Here is a 21,559-nt window from a genome sequence, read left to right as displayed (position 1 = left end):
TGCAAAGGAGGAAAGACACTGCTGAGATGGCATTAGCGAATAGCCCAAGCATAAATGACATGAATAGAAAATCTGACGTGAATCACAAGGGGAAGGGACAGTAATGCATCATGTAGTAAGAGAAACGAGAATATAAAAATGTCCCCAAAAATAAGTCCACTAGGAAAGCATAGTTTTGGAAAAGGGAAGAAGTCAATGCTGCTGATAAACTTTGCTGAAGAAGAAAAACATTTCCAATGCCTTCTCTATACCACGATCTGATTTGTACATAAAAAATAGCCCACACCTGAGCTACCACTCTTGCCAAACAAAACAATTCCCTTCTCAAAGTCAGTAGTTTAAATCCAAAGTGCTAGGTGTAACAAATGGTTTAGAATTCGGTGTATAAGGAACAGGTTGGTGATGATCTTTCCGTCTCTGTCTTATAAATCCCAAGACATCAGCAGTTGGCCTAGTGCAGCACTATTGCACTTCCAAATGAAAAAGCCAAACTTTTAACCAGCAATCTGTATTCCTGTTCCAGCAGGCTGCTTCTGGGGCTGCCAAACACCCCCCACCAAGAGGAGGTTACTCTGAAAAGTTACCCCATTACTTTTATTAATCATGAGTTTCACTTTTTTTTTTTCTTTCCCCTCCTCCGATAGATGGATTACACCCCTGCATTGCAAGAAACACACTGCATGGCATGTTGTTCTGCTGATGAACAGCTGCTTACTGGGGATGTGCTGATCAGTGCTGAGAAATCAGTGGATGCCAGCTTGCTAAAATACTCCAACTTGTTGGATGGATCCTGATTCTCTGGCAGGCAGAGATCCCTCCTAAATGTCAAAACCTACATGGGACTGTTTTGATAACTACTCAGTAGAAAAATACTATATTCTCTCTTCTACTGTTTTTTAGGAAAATAAAATACAACTGAAATACAACTCAAAGGTAAGAAACAGGCATATTTTTGGTTTTGTTTTTTGTTTTGCTAACATCAACTGATTAACTACCTAGGATCAAAGGTCACTCTAAGGAAAAGACAACTGACAGACAGATTAAATAAGGATGGGTTCTCACAAGAGCTGTTGATGGATGCACAGGCTCCCCTGTTAGAAGCTCTCTGAAAACTGCTTGGAAATAATCCTCAAGTCCCCTCCAAAGCACCTAGGGTAAGGAAGTTATGGATTCCACCAACTGGAAGCCAGCCTCCTTCCCCCAGTCCCCATAATTTTAATATGCATGAGGGCTGATGGCATGTGGGAACAGTCAATGAGAGAATGACAGCTGAGTAAAATTTCACAGCAAATTAGGAAAGCTGTGGCCTAACTCAGTCATACCCTTTACGAGTCTGGGTTTGGGGTCTTCCCCCAAACCACAGCCAGACCAACAGCGTAATTTCCAATTAATTTCCAGGACATTGGTGTTTGCAGACACAAGCAAATCTCCAACAACTTCAGAAAAATCTCCACATTTAAAAACAGATTTAAAAAAATCAGCAATTTTCAAAAATACTGATACAAATATCTACTACAAAAGCAAATACAATACACAGAACTTTTAAATCCTGTTTTTTTTTTTTTTTTTTTTTTGTAATAAATATGCTACATTCTCTCAGGGGTAACTGAAGTAATGCTCACATGACCAAGTATCCACATGCTTTGCTCTATGTTCATTTTCTGAGCATGCAATAGATTTTGGCAAATTTTTGTTTAAAAGAATGGGGATTTGGAAACTCACCAAGATGAACTTCCCAAAGAAGATCCTTGGAGAAAATATGAGCCTGTCTATTGAAAATATTTCCACCCTCTGAAGTACTGCTGAAATAATTGTTAACTCTTTCAGAGCTGAAAAGGGGATCAATATTATTCAGATATTCTACACCCTCTTACTCTGTATATGGTAAAATAAAATAAATGGAAATTTCATGCCCTATGTCACACATCTATTTACATCAACTATAAAATGACTCCTGTACCGTGAACATAAATTAGTGAAATTCCTATAACCCCAGTCAACAGCAAAACTATTCATCAGTGAGACACTTAAGTCCCAAGCAGCACTTTCAGGCATGTCTAAGCACCAGCAGATTCATGCATTTTCCTAAATCAAGGCCTTTAACTGGAACAAATTTAGTTTATGATTGCCTATTATCATCTTTGGGGAAAATCTTTTATTGACTAACTTTTATTACTTTGAAGCTAACTGTTATGAGAATACAGAATGGATGTGCACAGCGAAACAGACCATTTACTCTTTGCACATAGTTCTGTTTCGGAAACTTGCTACTAAATGGTGAAAATTAAGATGACTGTTTCCACTTAAAAAGCTGCTCTAGTTTTTGTTATATACCTATAATCAATTTGCAAGCAATTAGCAATTTTATCATCATACATGTGAGAAGGGTAAAGATACAATCATGTCACACAAGAGGTAGCTAAGCAAGATTTTTCAAATGAAACAAATAGCTAAGAAAAATATAAAACTGAGGATATCAAAGAATAGTCAGAAACATTATCAAGGAAATACACAATATTTATAAGCCTGTAGAAAATTTGGCAAAAATATAAGCCTGTTTGAGTAACAGCTACATATTGTAAGTAGTATGGCAAATAAGCAAGAATTTTAAGAATTTTATGCACAGCAATGGTAAGGAGCGTATCACACATGTATTTCTAACTCCTTCTCATAATATCCAGTGTATAAGGTTGCTTTAAGCAGTAGTAAATGTTTGTTGGCATAAAGGAAGAGAAGTGATAAAACAGAAAAGCAATATGTACCTAATAAAAACCAAACTGCCACATCCTAAAGCCTACAAAATAAGTATTTCATAAAAACTCCAAAGCAAACAGATTAAAAGGGTTTATAAAGCAGCTGGGTTTTGATAGTTGATTCCAAGAGTGCTGCATTTGATTCCAATATCATGTTAAATTAAAAAGCATTCTTGAACTGCTTAAAATCAGTGGTTTATCATGCTGCATTGGTTTCCATCTGGATTTCAAAAATTGTGAAGAAATCCTGTTTGTAAAACTGATAGAACATAAGCTATCTTTGAGTATATCCATCCTTGCTTGGCACGGAAAAGGCTAGTTATCACACTCATTTGAATTCATGATGTTTTAAATAATCAACATATCCTACCATTTTGTGTGAGTTTAGTGGAGCAGAGAAAGGACGTAATCCAGAAGGACTCTTTAGTGGTTTTTACTGCTTGGCTGTTATTTCCTAGGAAAATTCCCTTTGAAAAGGGGAGTTTGAGGTAGCGACTAGAATCCTGAAGGTTTGTGTTTTCTTCACACTGTGAAAACAAACCAGTTAAAATCAATGTACTGCATGCAATTCCCTAGATTATTGTTTCTCTGCCAGAAATTGAAGACTTTTTAAAGGTCTCATACAAATGAATTCAAACAGGTCAAGTCCATTGAACATTGTTTCTATTCAAAACACGAGTCAGAAAAAAATACAATGCAAAGTTATGTGTTTAATATTTTAAATAAATACCATTACCTTTAGTCAAGTAGAATTTAAGCTATGAAAAAATTGCTTTACAATACATTCAGTATCTATGTTTAAACGTACTTTAAAATAGCATAAATATTTAAAGACTAATGTCCCAGAACTAATATTCAAACATTTTTATAACTCAGAAAAAAACTTCATCAAGCCATCCTAAACATGCATTATCTGTGTGTGTTTATATATATATATAAACATGCATATACATTATCAAAATAAAACCTAAGATTTCAAAAATAAGTTATTACATGTCCTTACAATTATTATTATTTTTTTCCCCTACAGGAGCTATCTAATCCATCTATACGAAGGTTAATTTATATAGACAAAATGAGTCAGCACATTCTTTAATGAAAATATACTAATTTCAGATCGGAAAATTAGATTAAGTGGTCACACACATATAGAATATAAGCATGTTTTCCGGTTCACTGCTTTCATGGATAGTTCTCAGTAATGGAAAATGCCTGTTGCAACTATTTTTGAATCATAGCTTCATACTGGACACTGAGGTAATAACAAAGTAAAAGCTTTCAACAGGTTATATCAAATAAATAGCTACAAATTTCTGTGTTCAAATTTAAAATCTATCTGGAAGAATATCAAACCCTCTGGACAAAAAGATAACTGTAAAATAGGGAAACAAATAAGAAATAACTTAAGATAGAAATATTTTTAAAATAAGATAGCATTGAATAGATCCGCATGAAAGATTGCTTCATTTTCCATTTTTAGCAATTCAGGAAGTGGTTATCACCATTCTATTTTAATTGAACTTATTTTTATGAAATTCATTATAATGTAACATAGTAAGACTCCACAGTACATCCAGTGCACTGAAATGTACACCTAGATTCTATTGCTGTTTGTAACAAGGAGCAATTAAACAATCAGCAATGGGTATTTTAATGGAGACAAGATTATCACTCATTTGGTAATGAATACAGACTTTCCCAACCTAATGTTTCTGGGCATTTGTAGTATGTTCCAGAGGAATCATTACAGCTAATGATTTCTAATTCAAATTACCTTGTGTACAATGAGTTCATGGGTGCCATCTGGCAGTGTCCTCCCATTCTCCTGCATTAGCGGCACGAAAGAAAAGCCAAACAACTTCTTCTCACCCTTTTCTTTTGCTGAAATACATATGTTAATAGATACACTTAAAATTAACGTTTCATAGTTTAGACAAAAAAAAAAAACGGGTACAATACAGCATAAGGAAGTATTCTGGAACTATTTGCAGCTAGTCAGACTAAGAATATTTTACATTTTTTGCAGATTTGTATGTTATCTCCTCTAATGGTGTCTGTTATCTCACTATAAATCAGAAAGCAGTATTCTGGAGTGACTTGGTTTTATTAATGTCAAATAGTGGAAACCACTGGATACAAAACCTTTGCAATACACAGAATGCCAGGAGACCCAAATGAATGTGATCTAGCTATTCCAATGTGAAGAGAAGGGGTTTTGTTTTAAATTTTGTTTTGTGTTTTACTGTGTGTACGCTATTTATCCGCTATAGTAGGTTCTACCTAATGATCTTCATTTTAGGTCATCCTCAGGGTAACCTGCACTACTGTTTTCAAAAAAAGTATCTACCTCTCTATATATGACTGAAGATGTCACTGTTTCTTATACATACAAAAAAACAAAGAAAAAACAAAAGTGATGTTAATTGACCATACTGTATCTGTATATTTTTTCAAGGGGTTGGATTGCTAATCATCTACTAAGGAGTAGGTATGATTTTGGATCATTTTGGATATTTCACCAGGTAAATTCTAAATTTGCATGTCGAAATTATGCTTACATTTGCACCTGCAGTGCTGCCTATTACTATTTAATAAAACTAGACTGGTTTCTCCTAGCATTTAGGCTTTACCAAAGCACCAAGTTCCATGAAGCAGAGCTACAAGCCTGAAAAAGCTGTGTCATAGAAGCATTAGAGAGAAAGTTAACGCAGCTATCTTTTTCCTGAGGTGTTATGGAAACTCGTGCTGACTGCAGCTCTAACAGAGAGGACTAGGAGAAGTCGTGAACAGTGCTTACTGGAACAGTGCCGGAATTCACAGCGGATGTGGGCTCCTCTGAATTTATCCACAGGAATAGGAAGTTTCAGCAGCTCAGCCCATCTGGGACCATTATTATGATAAAGCACAAAGGAATGGTACTCGCTGGCTGGTGGCTCTCCAGAGCCAAATGAGATAAAATCCTAATGAAGAAAAAATATTGATTAAATATTTAAAGATAGATTAGATCACTCCTAAGATGTCATCAAGAACTGTTCTTACAAGGAACACTATTTAATATCCATATTATTATCATAAATGCCACATGTGGGATAGTACTCAATACTGTAAACTCCACAAAAATAGTAGCAATTTGTTAACATTTGCTAATTAGAAAAAATCATGGCAAGAATCATCCACATAGATAAGAATTAAAGCATTTTATAGGGGAAACTGGGTGATCAAGAAGGCTTAAGCAACATATGTTAAGTGGAAACCCATGATACAGGGTGTTCTATCCAGTATTTATGCTCAAGCAGTAAATAAGAATTTATGCGAGATGAGAACAGCCCAGACTCCAGGATCTTTAGTCATCTGAAATAAACCTGTAACTCTGCTCTTGTCAGTGATACATCCCAGCATGAAACAGTAAAGAAATCTGGATCCCTTGACCAGGAACAAACACAGTATTGGATTGCTTTTGCAAAACTCATAATGGTTTCTCCATTGTAAAGTAAGCAAATGGGTTTGTCTAAGTCCTGTCTTGGAGATACCTATCAATTCTCTGCAGGAAAAATAAGCTACTGCCGTAGCTTTTCTCCCCAGCAGTTATAAAGGATCGCCTTTGCATCTTAATATAATTTATACATAAATATATATATATATGCATATATAACATAAAAAAAGGTTTTATATATAATAGACATTCATCACACTCCATGCATTTACACACACAACCTCACTTCACAGATATGCACACACACACAATTTGATTCAGACTATCTCCGTCAGCCTTTCTACATTTTGTCAGCCCTTAGCCCTCAACATCATGAAGAACATATGAAAAAAAAAGTACCTTCAAATAAAAAGAAAAAAAAAAGATGCTAAATATGTATGGAAAAGGTTGAAGGTGAACAGAAATTCTTTGGTACAGAAAAACCTGAGAAACAGTCATCTACTAATAAGGAAAATCTAAAAGGAGTAGTGCCTTTAACGTATCACCAGCAGCATGCAACCAAACCTGAAGAAAAGAAGGAACAATAATTTATTCTTTTATTAATACCCACACAGGGGTCATTTTTGCATCAGTGATCTCTCATTTATTTCAATTAGACAGTAAAAATAATGATGCAAAATGACTGAAACATGTTCTGCATAACATGAGAAAATGCGTATCTACTAAAAGTTATCAAATCAAAAATTCTCCAGAACTTAATCTTGCTTCAACACTTTAGAGGACCTTAATGGAATCATTAGTTATTTGGGTGGCAATTTTAGGTGCTTATCTGGATCATGTAATTGATCACATAAATTAAAAACACACATGCACTTTGATAGAGATTTTAAGCAAAGTGGAAATGCTTTGAATATCTAAACACAGCAAAAGATACATATGGCCTTTCCAAAGCAATTTTGTATTCATCAAACAAGGCCACAAAAGATTATTTACATGTGAAAATGTGTATCAAAATTAACTACAGGAAGGAAAAATACACAACAGAAGTACCTTTAAAATCTGACCACTGCTGTCCACAACATGCATCGTCACTTCCACATTTCTGGCCACACTTTTCCCTCCCTTCTCAAATTCTCCTCTTTCTACAGTGATGTATAAATCATTCCTCATTTCACCTATAAAAAAAAAAAGTGTGCAAAAGTCAGTTCAAACTGATTGCTTTTCACTTTTACTACTTTAACAGACTTTCATCTTTTCTTTCAAAGAACAGTATCATACAATTAATCAGTATTTTCAGATTTTCATCCCTATGAAAACCTATGAGGACATCTGCTGTGCTGAACAATTCTAGTGACTTTCGTTTGTGTTATCTGGTTTTGGTATGTACCACGGTGTCTCCAGTTAGACTGAAGCTGATGTCTGGCTTCCCTTCCCTTCATTCCTCTTTTAGTCTAAGGAAATATCAACACATTTTCTTTCACTAGTAATCTCTACATTTCTCTGTTTAATGACTCCTCATTAGAACTTTTTTACACATAATCTCTTTCACACTTAAAGAAGGTGTATTACTTTGCTCATTACTCTTTGAAAAAGCAAAAAGCCAAGCTAGCATTCAAATCTTTCTCATCTAAGAGGCCTCAACATATTTTATACTAACTGCCTATTCTAAAGTTTAGCAATAAAAAGTACTCTTATTTTTCACTTGCTGGAAAGGATTCTGAGACTAAAGTCTTCATCAACATAGTCAAATTACAAATCCAATGCAAGCACTACCTAAGTGTTACATAATATGAGTAAGTTATTAAATACTGCTAGCATGTTTTAATGGAAATTCTTTGCACATTTATCCATTAAGAAATTATGTAATCCATCAGGCCTTAACCAGAAATTCTGAAAGAGATCTATGCTAATTTTATCTTAGTTTCATCTGACACACAACATGAACTTTATCGATGATGAACGGAAGAATTGTTTGGGATTTGTTGAAGACAGAGGGAAGAAGCATTAACTGGTGACTGGAGTGAGGTGGTAGGGAAGCCCCTGTTCTCTAAGCAGATGCTAAATCTTTTTTCTAAGAAGTCAAAACTAACCTGTCTCTGTACAAACATTACTAAAACTACTTCGAAGCGATGGGAGTTTCTAGAAAAACAGCATTATCATTAGGAGCATCTTCTAAAATTCTAATTTCTAGACTTCACAGGAAGAAAAAAATCAAGAATACATGCTTTTACCGAGTGAAATGCAAGTGTAGAATTAAAACAGATTTTCACTGAGCACTGAAGAAAAACTCAAGTATGACAGTTTTGTGTATTTACAGGCATACTATTTAGAAGTCAAACAGGAGGTGGATACTTGTACTGTGGGTAAAATTAATTAACAGATTTGTAACTGATAAATGATCAGTGCATCTTTGATTTTCAGCTTCGTTTTAATATGCAGGCTGAATTTGACTCGCTTGAACTTTCCAGGATACTCTTGTGTTTGTTTTACTGCACGCAACCCTCCAGCAATTTCCAAGTACCAGAAACTTTAATCTTGCGCAGTCTTCTAATATTTTTATAACATTATTGCATCACTCTATGCAAAATAGTTAATTAAACAATTCCTCTAAAGCACAATCTGAACCACTGCCAAATGAAAAAAAAAAAAAAGGTAAAAGAGGAAACTGATAATATTATCAACCTCTCAAGAATCATGCCCATAAAAAGCAGGGGAAATCTGCCATTGTATTATCTTATTAATTGTCTTCCGAAATGATGATGCTAGATGTTAGAGTACAGATATACAGCATGAACAGAAATAAATACCAGGACCAGATGGTATTCACTTAAGAGCTTTACATGAAGCCAAGGATGAAAAAGCCAAATTACTAATAACAGTGTGTAATCACTGAATCTATGTCTGGTTCCCAATGGGAACCAAGTTCAGAATGAGCAAAAGGTGGTGGCTATTCTTGTGATAGACAGCAGACTTGTAAAAAACAAAAAAAAAACACTTTGAAACGGATGTTGTGAATGTCAGAAATTTGTAAGGGTTCATGGGGAGAACAGAGAAGTCTTGGAAGGCATATCCACTGAAGGATATGAAACAGACGGTCACAAGCAGCTCAGGAAATCCCTTGAGCTGAAAATAGCTGGAGGCAGGGGGAGCATCAGGGGGTCATTACCATACATGCATATATGCATGTCTCTTCCTTAGGTGGCTGTTCACAATAGTTGGCTAGAAAGGCCCTTTGAGTGGATCAGTGAAGATGTTATTAGGATTCAAGTCACAAAATTACCCTTAAAACTACTAGTTTCTGATTATTTCTACATTTCAGTAGTATTTGATTATAGAAGTTTTAGAAGGCAGCACAGTGTGGTTAGCAAAGAGCACGCAACATGCCGGTCCTTGCTTGGCACACGCTAATTCTAGGACTGGTTCTAGTCAGTGCTGGCACTTGGTCACTTTCAGGAGTTTTACGTTCAGAAAAAATGACATCTGCACATTAACCAAGACGAGAAGCTTTGTAATATAACTGGTTTTAGCAAACAGCTTGCAGTTACAGCAATATCTCTAAAGATTAACTTGAATTCTGCATGCATTTGTGCTACATTTTGTCAGGAAGAAATTCTTTCCATTTCCCATGGAGTCTCCACAGAAACACAACCAAAAAAAAAAAAACAAACAAAAAACAACATTTTCACCACAAATTTCGTGATCTAGCCCAGATAAAACCCAGTGAAAACCAAGTTTTCACTTTGTTTCACTTTTTTTTTTTTCCCTTTTTAAGCCGAGCAAACTGTATGGGATTTAAATGAAAAATATGGAAACATTGCTAAAAATGTAATCACAGCTATACAGAAGTTAAGCAGGCTTTTAAAAATGTTGTCTGCATTTTGAGGTTTTTAAAAAATTCTATACCCATTGAGTTTCATCATTATAAGTGTCAGATGAAATCAAATCACTGGGACTAAAGGCATAGGTGGATGTACCTTCATAATTCCTGTCCTGTTCTCCTCTTAAAGAACCTTTGCAGGGTGCGCAATCAGTGCCATGAGAAGATAGTTCAGACACTTTTTGTCCTGATCTACATCCATTCAGGATGCTCTATTCTGTTTTCAATGTCTCAGAGCAAATCAAAGCACGTGGGTCACCTTATTGTAAAAAAAGTTGTATTTTCTCCATTCTCATGCAAGGCAAATTAAATCCAAAAGGAGAATAAGCCTCTCACACTATAAGAGAACCAATGACGTACATGACATATGATGATTTACATGGAAACAGACGGATAGAAAAGCAGAAGGGAAACAACTGAAATACACTGGAAAATGAAACAAAAAAGAATGTAAGCTCTGGGCTATATATCATGGCTACAGTCTGCATCAGGCAGATGAAACACCAACTTCCTTTCCTCAATGTATGTGGCATATCTGACATCTTGTGATCCTTACAAAAATGCTTCTGGTTTAAATTTGGCTTTCTGTGTCTGGATTTATACTCACACGTATTTCACTTTTGCTTTAAAGGAGATCACTACTTGCAACCAAAATGTAAGAAAACCAGCTATGCTGAATTTGTACAGTTCAGATAAGCGTACTGGAAGGTTAAGAATTTAAAACCAAGCTCCTGACAAATCTGTAGCACAATATTTATGTGAACATATTATGAGAGAAAGCTCATAAGATTAAAAAGTCAAAGGGGTTGTAAAAATCAAGCACAAAGCCTTATCAGAAAATAGAATTGCTGACTGAAAAAAGAAAAGGCATTTGGGAAGTGAACTTCAATCTGGAAAGGAAAAAGGAAAGAAAACTGTGATAAAAACATACAAAAATATATTTGGAACTAATTTTTAAAATGTATTTAGCTCTTAGTATATTGTTCTGGAGATATCTTAACCTCTTTTACTTCCCAAATGTAGAAATGCCATTGCTTCAAGCTTCCTTGAAAAATATTCTCTGTCAAAAAAGTGAGATTTTCTGTGTAAAGCTAACCTGGGGCATTCCTTTGTGGACCCCCTTCAAGTAAAAACAATTCCAACTTGATCTATAAAGTATTGAAACATCAGCAAATGTCTGATTTTTTAAAATCTATATTCCTTTCACTGATCTTTTTCATTTCTGGAAACTATAATTACACGTTTGATTACAAGAATATGCATCCTTTTTCTACAGTATTTCTTCCTTGACAAGTATACCAGATGGATAATTCTCACATTATATCATCTTGTTTCCACCAAGAGAGGCAATTACGGCCACAGGGAGCATTGAAAGTCAAAATTCTGCTGAATACCTAAGTTCTGAGGTAGACTTTGGTGAGTACAGATGGTGTCTTCTGCTAAAGTATCTGCATGACTCAAATAAATCTCCCCTAGGTGGGTGTGCACTGAGATTTTTTCTACTGTCTTACATTTGACCAAATGTGCAGAATTTACACAGAATCAAGCAAGGGACATCTCAGACATTAGAGTCAATCAGTTTTTAATTACTGGTTGAAAACATGCCTATAAAATTGACCCTCAGTCAGACATGATGAGCTTTTAAACACGGTAAAAAAAGCAGCATACTTATTCCAGCTAAATATTCAGAAGTACCAATGTCACCTTCTCTAAATATGCTCCAGTGACAACATGCAATGGCTATTTTCAGCATAAAGTTTGGTACAGGAATAAGTGACTGAAAACAACATGCAAAACGTTGCTCAACTTTAAGGTGACAAGCCTACCTCTACCTATAATTAAGTTGTATGGAAGATCTAGATCTTTTGAGAGGTTTTCTTTCAAAAGAAAGGGCAGCTCATTTTCACCTGTTCTCACGGAGCATCTCCATCACCTCAATCCTGTATGACTTGAACCAGTTTTTTTCAAGCTTTCTGAATTCACCAGGGCTTGTGGGCTGGGCAATGAACATGTAGGTGTGGACATCCAGTTAATAACGGTGGTAAACAGTGTGGAGTTGAAACATCCAAGATAAGTCAGCTTTCTCTAGGACTGACATACAGTTTTCTGGGAAAGAAAAAGCTATAGGAAGCTGAACCACTCACACTAAGACTCATTAAACATGTTTTGTGAATGTTTTGTGAAGCTAAACCACCTAGGGCTCCTGAGAAGCAAAGGGCAATTCTAGACATGTGGGTGAGGGGCTGAGTCAACAGAAGATGGAAAAAGGAAAATTAAAGAAGTTACGCATTGCATTTCTATGTTCTCTCAATAATTTTGCTGCATAAAAATACTGCTTATCTTAGCACAGCCACCTTCTACCCACTATCCCAATAAAAACAGAAGTTAACACGATACAACCAACCACAGGTAAGACAGAAGGCTGCTGTAGATTAGATGTAAGATGACAAATAACAAAGCAGAAAAAAAAATATTGGCATTAGTCCCTGTTGGAGTAAGAATAAGCTGTCTCTTGGAAAAATGGAAGAACTGTGAGGATCAAAGAGTGTATCTAGGGAAGCTGTTTGCTCTTGCTCTTACTTCAGGCAATAACACAACGTGTTGAAAAATGGTATCAATAGCTTCTGTCCTAATTACAGAAGCAACCCATTAGACCTTGACACTACTAAGTTAGCAGTCTATCGTTTCATCTGTTTGGCTAATCAAAACTACGTTTTTAAATATTAGAAGCTACAGAGTGAAGCATTCCTACAAGAGCTTCTGGTACCAGGGGAGGGCTGGAGATATATGGAAATCTAAGTTCCATGGAATTAAAAAAATAAACGTAAAGATGTAGTGATGTGGATGATTATACTGCTTTCACTTTCCAATGCGGCACAAGTATTTAGGGTACACACTGAAGGGACATTTGGTCTGGTAAGTGAATTCAATTGTATGTGAAAGGTGAGGAACTGAAATGCCTGGGTTGCTAAATCAAAACGTGTACAGCACAGCATTGGCAGTAACTGCCTCTTCATATGGTCCTGCCAAAACATTTCAGCTTGGACCTGGCAAAAAACATCTTGAAAGCACTATTTGTAGGCTAAGAGGAAAAACTGCAAACCCTTATTGCCCCAGATGTAGGTGCTAACCAGGTACACTACAGCTCAATGTTTCTGACCTGAGAAGAAACAGGAGAAGCTTCACTCATGACCGCAATCCAACTAGCAATGAGGTATCATGGGCTAAACCGCAGTGGAGGATGGAGACCTGATCAGTATCAGTTACATGACAGAGGCAAATACAAGGAGCAAAAGGAAAGGCCAGTTAAAGCCCTAAAACAACCGCAAGACATACTGACGGAGGACACGCTTAACTAAGCAAGGTCAACCTTGCTGAACCTGCAACAGTAAAACACAAATGTTAAGTAAACAGAAAAGAGAAAGGAGGCAGGAATAATTTGCAGGCTGACAATGCATGCTCAGGGGTCCTATTATCTTAACCCTGCAGTTTCATTATGGGATGGTTCTGCAGACTACCTTTCGTTCATAGATAGGAAGCTGAATTATCATTGTTCAGGAGCCTGCTTACAAGCACTGGTCCGCAGCTCCTGCTGCTCACAGGATGTGCCCCCAGATACAGGACCTGCATGTGAGCCGCCCCTGGCCCACAGAAGCTTCAGTGCTTGCACTAAACCTCAGGTGATGAGAGCAACATAGGTAATCACTAGGGAGAAGAAGATCAGGTCAGGACAAGCACCACGAGAACATTTGTATGAATGTATTGTTTGTTCGTTTATTTTTCTAGATATACTCGTACCTTGTCTATGTGTCAAAGTAACGATCCTTCATTGCAAAACTGTTTTCAAAGTTACACTGAGGGAGCTGTGAGTTGCAATTGCAACACAGATATTGTAACAACAAGACTTTCTTCATATTCCAACCATACTCAGAACTGTAACATTTCTTGTAGCATATTAATATGGAACAAGCTTTTCAAGCTGAAGATAGCTGTCAAAGATCAAAGGTAGCTGTCTTTGTTAGAAAGGGAAGAGAGTTTAGTTTGCCAGTCATCCTCAAGAAAGCTTTCTAGTGAAATAAATTCCAATTCAATTATTTACTGCTGTAACAAAACACAGTGTGATTGTATTTGACTGAGATAGCATCTCTGATAGTTACAGCTTACAGTGTGCAAATCTAAACTGTCTTGACAGCAGCTGCTAATTTGAAAATAATTACACAGAACTCACTGGGAGCTTTTGTTAGAAACTGCCTCTTTGAAAGCTTTCTTCAGAATTATAGGTCCTTTAGAACCATGAATTGAGCAGGAGCATAAAACTGTATTTGGTTTACAGAAAGTTCTTGTTAATTTACATCTCTGTAAAGTGCAAGCTAATGAGTTGCTGTGCTTTATACTTTAAACATGACTTGAACAGCTCTTAAAACAATTTCAGTTGCAGGGAGCGAAACTCTCTGTACATGGCACAGACAAAATGGTACTATGTGGGATGTAAATCTTGTGGATGCAAAATGCTTTAAAGTTCTTGAAAAGACTTTGTAGAATAGGGCGAGAACTGTGTAGCCACACTCAGTAAGGAGATCTCAAAAAAAAAAAAAAACAGAAAACAACCCTCAAACACATTTAAGGTGATTTAAACTTGAGGATAGGCCTAGAGAACCTTAGTCCATGTTGTGTCCAGCCCTTCGATTCAACACTTTCAATATCTCTTAGCAGCAATGAAGTTACTATTCATGCTGATATTCTGAAAACAACAAGCAAAACAAAATTAAAAACAAAACAAAACACAGAAAATCTTCCACTCCTTTTTTTAGGCCAGTAAACGTACAAACTGACATGGCTACAGGTATGATAGGAGGCAGTTTACAGAAACACCGGGAACAAGACAGAAGAGGTGTCTTGCAGCAGTGCAGCAATGCAAAAGGTGGCCCTCTATGAGGGTGATGCAACACTGACTACAGATAACAAAACAGCGTATAGCTCAGATTTCAACCAGTTGTACTGCAAGCTGGTGGTATGTATTTTCAGTAGCCTCAACCTGGAGGTTGTAAATACTTTAACAATCAAAATATATGTATTTATTAATACGTCCACTTTGGAGAAAAATAAAAAAAAAAGTCCTGGAACACTATAGCACTACTAAACACTCGCTAATGCCTTTCTGGCAATTGAACTTTCATGATTTGTTCTCTTCTAGCGTATAAGAATTTCACGTCAAGCTTCACAGCTGCATTTAATTTAAAAAGGTCAATTTAAAAATAAAGGCAAGTTAAGCAATTTGGCACCATTCATGAAAATCACAGTGCAAAATGATGTTATCTGAGTGAAGGACATCCTTAGAAAGATCAAGACAAGAACATACAGGCACACTGCATTTCACAAGGAATTTCATCACTGTAATAAGTGAACTCCCCTTACTGCAACAATTACTTTTCTGTTTAGCATTGTAGAAAGTACTGAAAAAGTGGCTGGCTGCTTATCAGTGACTGTATTCTTAAAAAAAGCAGTTCTGAAGGGAGAAATACTATCAATACTTTTAAAAACAAGGCAAATCTCATTGACATGACTGAAGCTGCTAGTGAACATGTGTGTCAGGTTTAAGGGCTGTGACAACCACCAGTCAGATGTCTGTTCAGAGCTTTCTCTTTGTTTAGCAATATCTTGACTTGTTGCTTACTGCTGCAAAGAACAACTTTGCTATTTGCAAGAAGCACAGACTCACAATAATTACTATTTGTCAGTAATATTCACATATGGCTCCGGAATGAGAGAATGTTGTACAGGGTGCTTAAATATATATATACAAAAAGAAAAGGTCTGAGACTGGGATCCTCTGGGTGACAGTTGGGAAAAACTTATTTGGTGTGTGTGTGTGTGAATGTGTGGCTGCATTCAAGTACGTGACACGGGCTGGGCAGAAAGAAATAAGACAATTTCTGTTATTTTTGTGTTACTAGCTAGTTTTTATTTAACATGACTATCAGTAATACTATAAGAGAAGAATTAGAACACTGTATAAGAATTTCAGGAGCATTGGTGACTTTGGTAACAGTTCTCCATTTTACTATTGGATTTAGTAAGCTTTGGCATTTAAACTGAAGGCCAAGAGGAAAAAACAGACTCCTTTTCTCAGTTATCCTACTGTCCTTTCTCAAGAGAACATAATTTACATTTCAGCTTTATTGCAGAAACTCTCAACAAGCCCTAAAAAAAACTCATCAGAAAACAGCTGACAAAGCAAATGAAATGCCCTTTACAAATCAGATTCTCAAACTGTAAAACTTTCAGGTTTCAAACAAAATGTAGATCTACCATGTTGTGTGACTTTTCCTTGCTCTTCCTTTTAACAGTGAGATGTAAAACAAATTGATTTAAACAGTGGGGAGTAAACGATTTACAAGCTTGTTTAACAGAAAACAGACCTGTTGACTTTCTAAGGAATTTAACAGAATTTTGAGACTATTTTTTCAGAGCTAACACATTCACTTGTTAGTCTCCTAATGCTATTTACCTGTTTTAGTGAAGAATGACTTCCAAGACATAACTGCCTTGTATATACTTCCAACGTATTGCTGCTACTTATTCTATGCTCAGAAGAAAGCCACCTTACTCCTCCAAATATATTATCTGCAGAAGGCCCTTTTCCTCATTCTCCACTTCACAGAAACATAGAATATCACAAGTTGGAAGGGACCCACAAGGATCACTGAGTCCAACTGCCAGCTCCACACTGGACCACCCAAAAATCAGACCCTATGTCTGAGAGCTTTATCCAAACCCTCCTTGAACTCTGGCAGGCTCAGTGCTGTGACCACTGCCCTGTGGAGCCTGTCCCAGTGCCCGACCACCCCCTGGGTGCAGAACCTTTCCCTAACCCCCAGCCTGACCCTCCCCTGTCCCAGCTCCATGCCGTTCCCTCGGGTCCTGTCGCTGTCCCCAGAGAGCAGAGCTCAGCGCCTGCCCCTCCGCTCCCCTCGTGAGGGAGCTGCAGGCCGCCATGAGGCCTCCCCTCAGCCTGCTCTGCTCTGGGCTGAACAAACCAAGGGACCTCAGCCGCTCCTCATACGTCTTGTCCTCTAGACCCTTCACCATCTTTGTAGCCCTCCTTTGGAGGCACTCTAATAATTTTAGGTCCTTCTTACACTGTGGTGCTCCAAACTGCACACAGACTCGAGGTGAGGCACCCCAAGATAAGGCTGGCCCTTTCGGCTCCCAGGGCATACTGCTGACTTGCCATCAATTCGAACCGCCAGATCCCTTTCTGCAGGGCTGTTCTCTAGCCTCTCATCCCCCACTGTACATATATCCACCCCAGGTGCAGAATCCAGCACTTGTTTTTGTTAAATTTCATTTGGAAACTTTAAATTGAGGGAAGTTCATTTAAATTCTGGCTTTTCTTCCCTTTCCATATTCCTTTTCTGTTATTCCATCAGTTCCTAATGAACCAAAAAAATAAGAGAGAGGCCATGGGAAGGAGAAGGAAAACAATATAAAAGTTTTTTGCACTTGCCTAACCAAGTATGGAGTCACGTATCAGTATCTTTGTTTTCTCCAGCGATTTTCCTTTGGTAGAAATGATCAAAGCTTTTAAATAGTATTAAAATAGGATTTGAAAGCAGAGGATATTCCCCACAGAGCGCTACAGTTTTGTGAAAGGTCAAAATTCAAGGTGTCTTTACTTGACAATATTGCTCAAACATATTTTGTGTAACTAATATATCCAAGGCAATATTACTTTCAGTAATTAAAAATACATATTTCTGGATTCTTGGAAATCAGAACAGCAAACAGTGGCAGGTGGAAATTTAGGCTGTTTGTACTCCATACAGGCTGATCAAGATTGGAAAAAATTCATACCACTCCTTGTGGGAGAAAAACGTTTAAGTGTGTCAGACATATATTTCTCTTCCTAGAATCAACAGTTCTTTACTAAGTCCAAGCTCACTGACAGCTATATAGACACATACACTTACCATGATGACGAGAACAGATTCCATAGCTTTCTTTACATTTTTGCTCTCCAGACTCTTATTCTAAGCTTTGAAAGGGGGAATATGCTTCTAGTCAAAATCACATCGTTGAAAAATGCATGTTATCACATGGATAGCATTTTGTGAGATCATTTGTATAAAAAGACAAATATTTTAGTTCTAGTTTCACTTTAAAAGCTTCTGAAAAGGGAAAGAAAGAACGATTGGAAAGAGTGCACTTGCACATGAAAAGAACAAAAGACCTTTTAATAATCCAGATGAAGGAGTAGTAAATATATTCAGAAGCTTTAAAAGACAATTCTGGTGAGATATTATAACTGGTGAGCTAAAGGACACCTCATGGATTTAAAACTTGACAAATGTAAAGCAATGCAGTTGTGATGGTTAAAAAAAAAAAAAGTTACTGTTCCTAAATTAAGCATACGAAAGCTTGTATGCGATTTCAAAGTACTGAAACATCCTAGGCAGCTCATTGTATCTGCTAAATGACCAGAAATTGTTATAAAAGACAACACTGAGAAACAAAACACAACTTCTGTTGTTTGTCAAACATAAGAGAAGTCTGGAAGCATTAAAATTCTATTACAGAAATTAATGCTGCAGCTTCATGTACTCAAAAGAGTAAGTGCATGCATATGTGCCAGAACACACGAGCATAACACACAGCACTGATGTTAGGCAGTGATGCAGATGCTGTAAGTTAAATTTGAAACCAAATTCAATATGAGTACAGAATATAAAAGAGCAAAAAAAGCCGGTACAGTTATGTATAGAAATATACAAAAGGGCTCTCACATTCTACCAACTACTATGTACATTAATTTAAAGTATTTCTCTAGAAGTTTAGTATGTTCATAGACATCCAGTGTACTTATATAAGTAACAATGAGGCTATCTGTCCTTTCAGGAAATGTTGAACTCTTAAGACAGAAATTCAGAGTGTAAGCACAGTTGTCCTTTGATGCGGTACAAAGCTTTCCAAGAATATCAGCTTGCACATCTGCCGACTGCCACATAAGGATGATGGAAAGGGGAGTACTAGTGGTTGCATACAGTGTGCCCTTATATCCTTGTTAAACCTAGAAAATGTATATTGATTAGGCTCATAAGATGACATTTTTATTTCCTTTCCTTATTCTGCTGTCTAGAATAGAGTGAGTTACCTATTTCACAGCCTTTTTTGAATCATATATGCCTTTTTTTTTTACTCATCTACTTCATGTCTTAAAACACCTAAAGTTCTTCATTAAAAAATTCCATTGATCCTGAAAAGAGGCTTCACCCTGTCAGTCTTCACTGACATAAAAAGTATTGCTCTGTAAAAATATGCATTATTATTGTCATCAAGACTCTGGTATGGCACCTATGCTGATCCTAGTTACTTTTAGAAGCAAAACCTCTAAAAAGAAAAGGACTGATACAATGTAAAACAAAGGTCAGTTAGAGTTTAAATATGCCAAAATAGGAGATGGACTTAAAATCTGGCACTTTATACAACAGATACTTTAGTTTAGCAGCATGTAGTATTTCTTACTAAATAATTCAAGACAGTCTCCTTCAGAACCCTAACCTACGTGCTAATTAGCCAGAGCAACACACTCAATTTCAACAAAAAACAACAAAAAAGACCTAATTAGTGACCATTTCCAGTGGCAAAAGATGAAGTTCTCTCATTCATCTCTGAAAAGAGACACTAGAGAGAAACAAAATGAAAGGGGAGCTTTAAAAGAAAAAATCATTTTAAAGGGTAGGCTCCTGCAGGCATTTCACTGCCTAGAGCACACTGCTCTGGTTAGCCCTTGGAACTTGTCGTTAGAAGAATGAGATGATTATTTCTCTTTAGGATAAATCTCCTCTATGCCAACAAACACAGACTAGAAGTTGAACTTTTTCTAAACTGAGGTATGCATACATTTTGACCGAAAAAGCAGTACACCAAAATCCATATATTATATTTTCAATAAAAAAGGACAAACCGAGCATGTGCATTTATTTGATTCTGGTTTGGAAAGCTCCTCCAGCAGCTCACTAGACAGTACTCTGCTATAACATGCTTTTAGCAGTTTAGTACATCAAGTTATTACACAAATGGAAAATAAGAACTAAGAAAAGGACTGAGAAAATTTGATAACAGAGCAGAAGGCCGTTAAATCATAGATAAATAATGAGTAAATGGAGAAAGGTTTCTTAATGGGAATTATAGTGTGCTTTTTGTAGCTTTGTAAACCTGCTTCCATTGTTATCAGCCATATTATCTACAATACACATTTGATTCATAAGAAAAATTCAACAGTCACAAAAAAAAACCTAGCTAAAGAGCCTTAAGACTTCAACTGAATCCTTCCATTAAACATGCGTATATAATCTACCTCTTAATTAAATGGTACCAGACTCATGCGTTTTACTGTTCTAAATATCGTGGTGACATCAGCAGAATATTTTCATAATAACGATAAACCTGTTTTATTAACTTGTGCTCTGAAAATTTTAAGCGATTAGTAGTACTGATGAGGGATGCAGAAGGACAGATGTTTAATTGGCAGTAAGAACACAAGAGTGAATTCTCAATTGTCAAGTTTCAGGCAGAAATTCAAGAGAAGTACATGCCCATAGCTAAAGCCGAGTCTCATTACTGAGTTTTAAATGCCTATTATGACTTCCTTGACTAGTGAACCATTGAAGCTTACATATTCTTGCCTCAAACCTCAGTTTGCTTCTGATGTATGTATAAAGAAATGCAAATCATGTATTTACAAAGAAGAAATAGTCCCTATTAAAAAACTCCAAGTCCTGAGGATGACTTACATCCAAGAGAGTCAAGGCACTGCATGTGGACTCAGAGCTGAAACAAAGATATGAACTCCTCCCTCCAACATTTCTCAGTAACACAAAAATCTTGCTTAACTCATCTGCTTGTAAGAGTGCTTTTCCTTTAAAAAGACATTGGCTGTATAACTTCCTGCAACCAATTAAATTAAAAAAAATCATTTATTGGAAGGAACTATAGATATTACCTCTGTCTTCTTCCTATATTTGCTTCTTCACGTACATATTGACACATTCTTTCAACCTTCCTTCCTTCTAGCACTTAAACAGGTTGAAGTATACTATCATACAATCTGCTCAAAATAAAGTCTCCACATCCCTACAATGACCTATTTCCAGTATCTCTATCTCATCAGTTGAGGCATGAACCTGGTGAAACCAGAAGCTGTACAGTGCCAGTAAAAGTCTGTGAATCCTTATTTAGGAAGTAACCAGCTCTGAAGAACATAGTGTCCTGCCGGTTATTGCTTTCTCTGTGCAGAGCTCAGCAGTCTTGTATTCAGTCATCTTCACTTCCATAAAGTAGGGTTTCATCTCTCAAGAAGAGACTGCAATGGCTGTATGCCCTTTTGAAGTTTATGTAGTAACTATCTAATCTGATGGGGCCTCTGGGATATAGCTTACTTTTATTTATATCAGAAAAAAAAAAAAAAAACACATAAAAGTCTCCGGAAAAGTTTAA

General features: G+C 36.5%; 1 protein-coding gene across 6 annotated transcripts in view; it reads right to left on the bottom strand.

The window, feature by feature from the left end:
* DOCK4 (dedicator of cytokinesis 4) overlaps positions 1-21,559 on the bottom strand; it is a 251,424-nt gene that overhangs the window by 88,857 nt on the left and 141,008 nt on the right. For all 6 annotated transcript variants that reach the window (XM_083800778.1, XM_083800781.1, XM_083800782.1 and 3 more), the window contains exons 14-17: positions 7,237-7,361; positions 5,551-5,713; positions 4,528-4,634; positions 3,124-3,280 (exon numbers count right to left, since the gene is read on the bottom strand). In XM_083800778.1, coding sequence (XP_083656904.1) covers positions 3,124-3,280; positions 4,528-4,634; positions 5,551-5,713; positions 7,237-7,361 — 552 coding nt within the window. The remainder of the gene's footprint in view (positions 1-3,123; positions 3,281-4,527; positions 4,635-5,550; positions 5,714-7,236; positions 7,362-21,559) is intronic.

Source organism: Anser anser (assembly GCF_964211835.1).
Source record: "Anser anser genome assembly, chromosome: 1".
Classification (NCBI taxonomy): Eukaryota; Metazoa; Chordata; class Aves; order Anseriformes; family Anatidae; genus Anser; species Anser anser.
The sequence above is the reverse complement of the archived record's forward strand: the minus strand, read 5'-3'. Positions and strand labels throughout refer to the sequence as shown.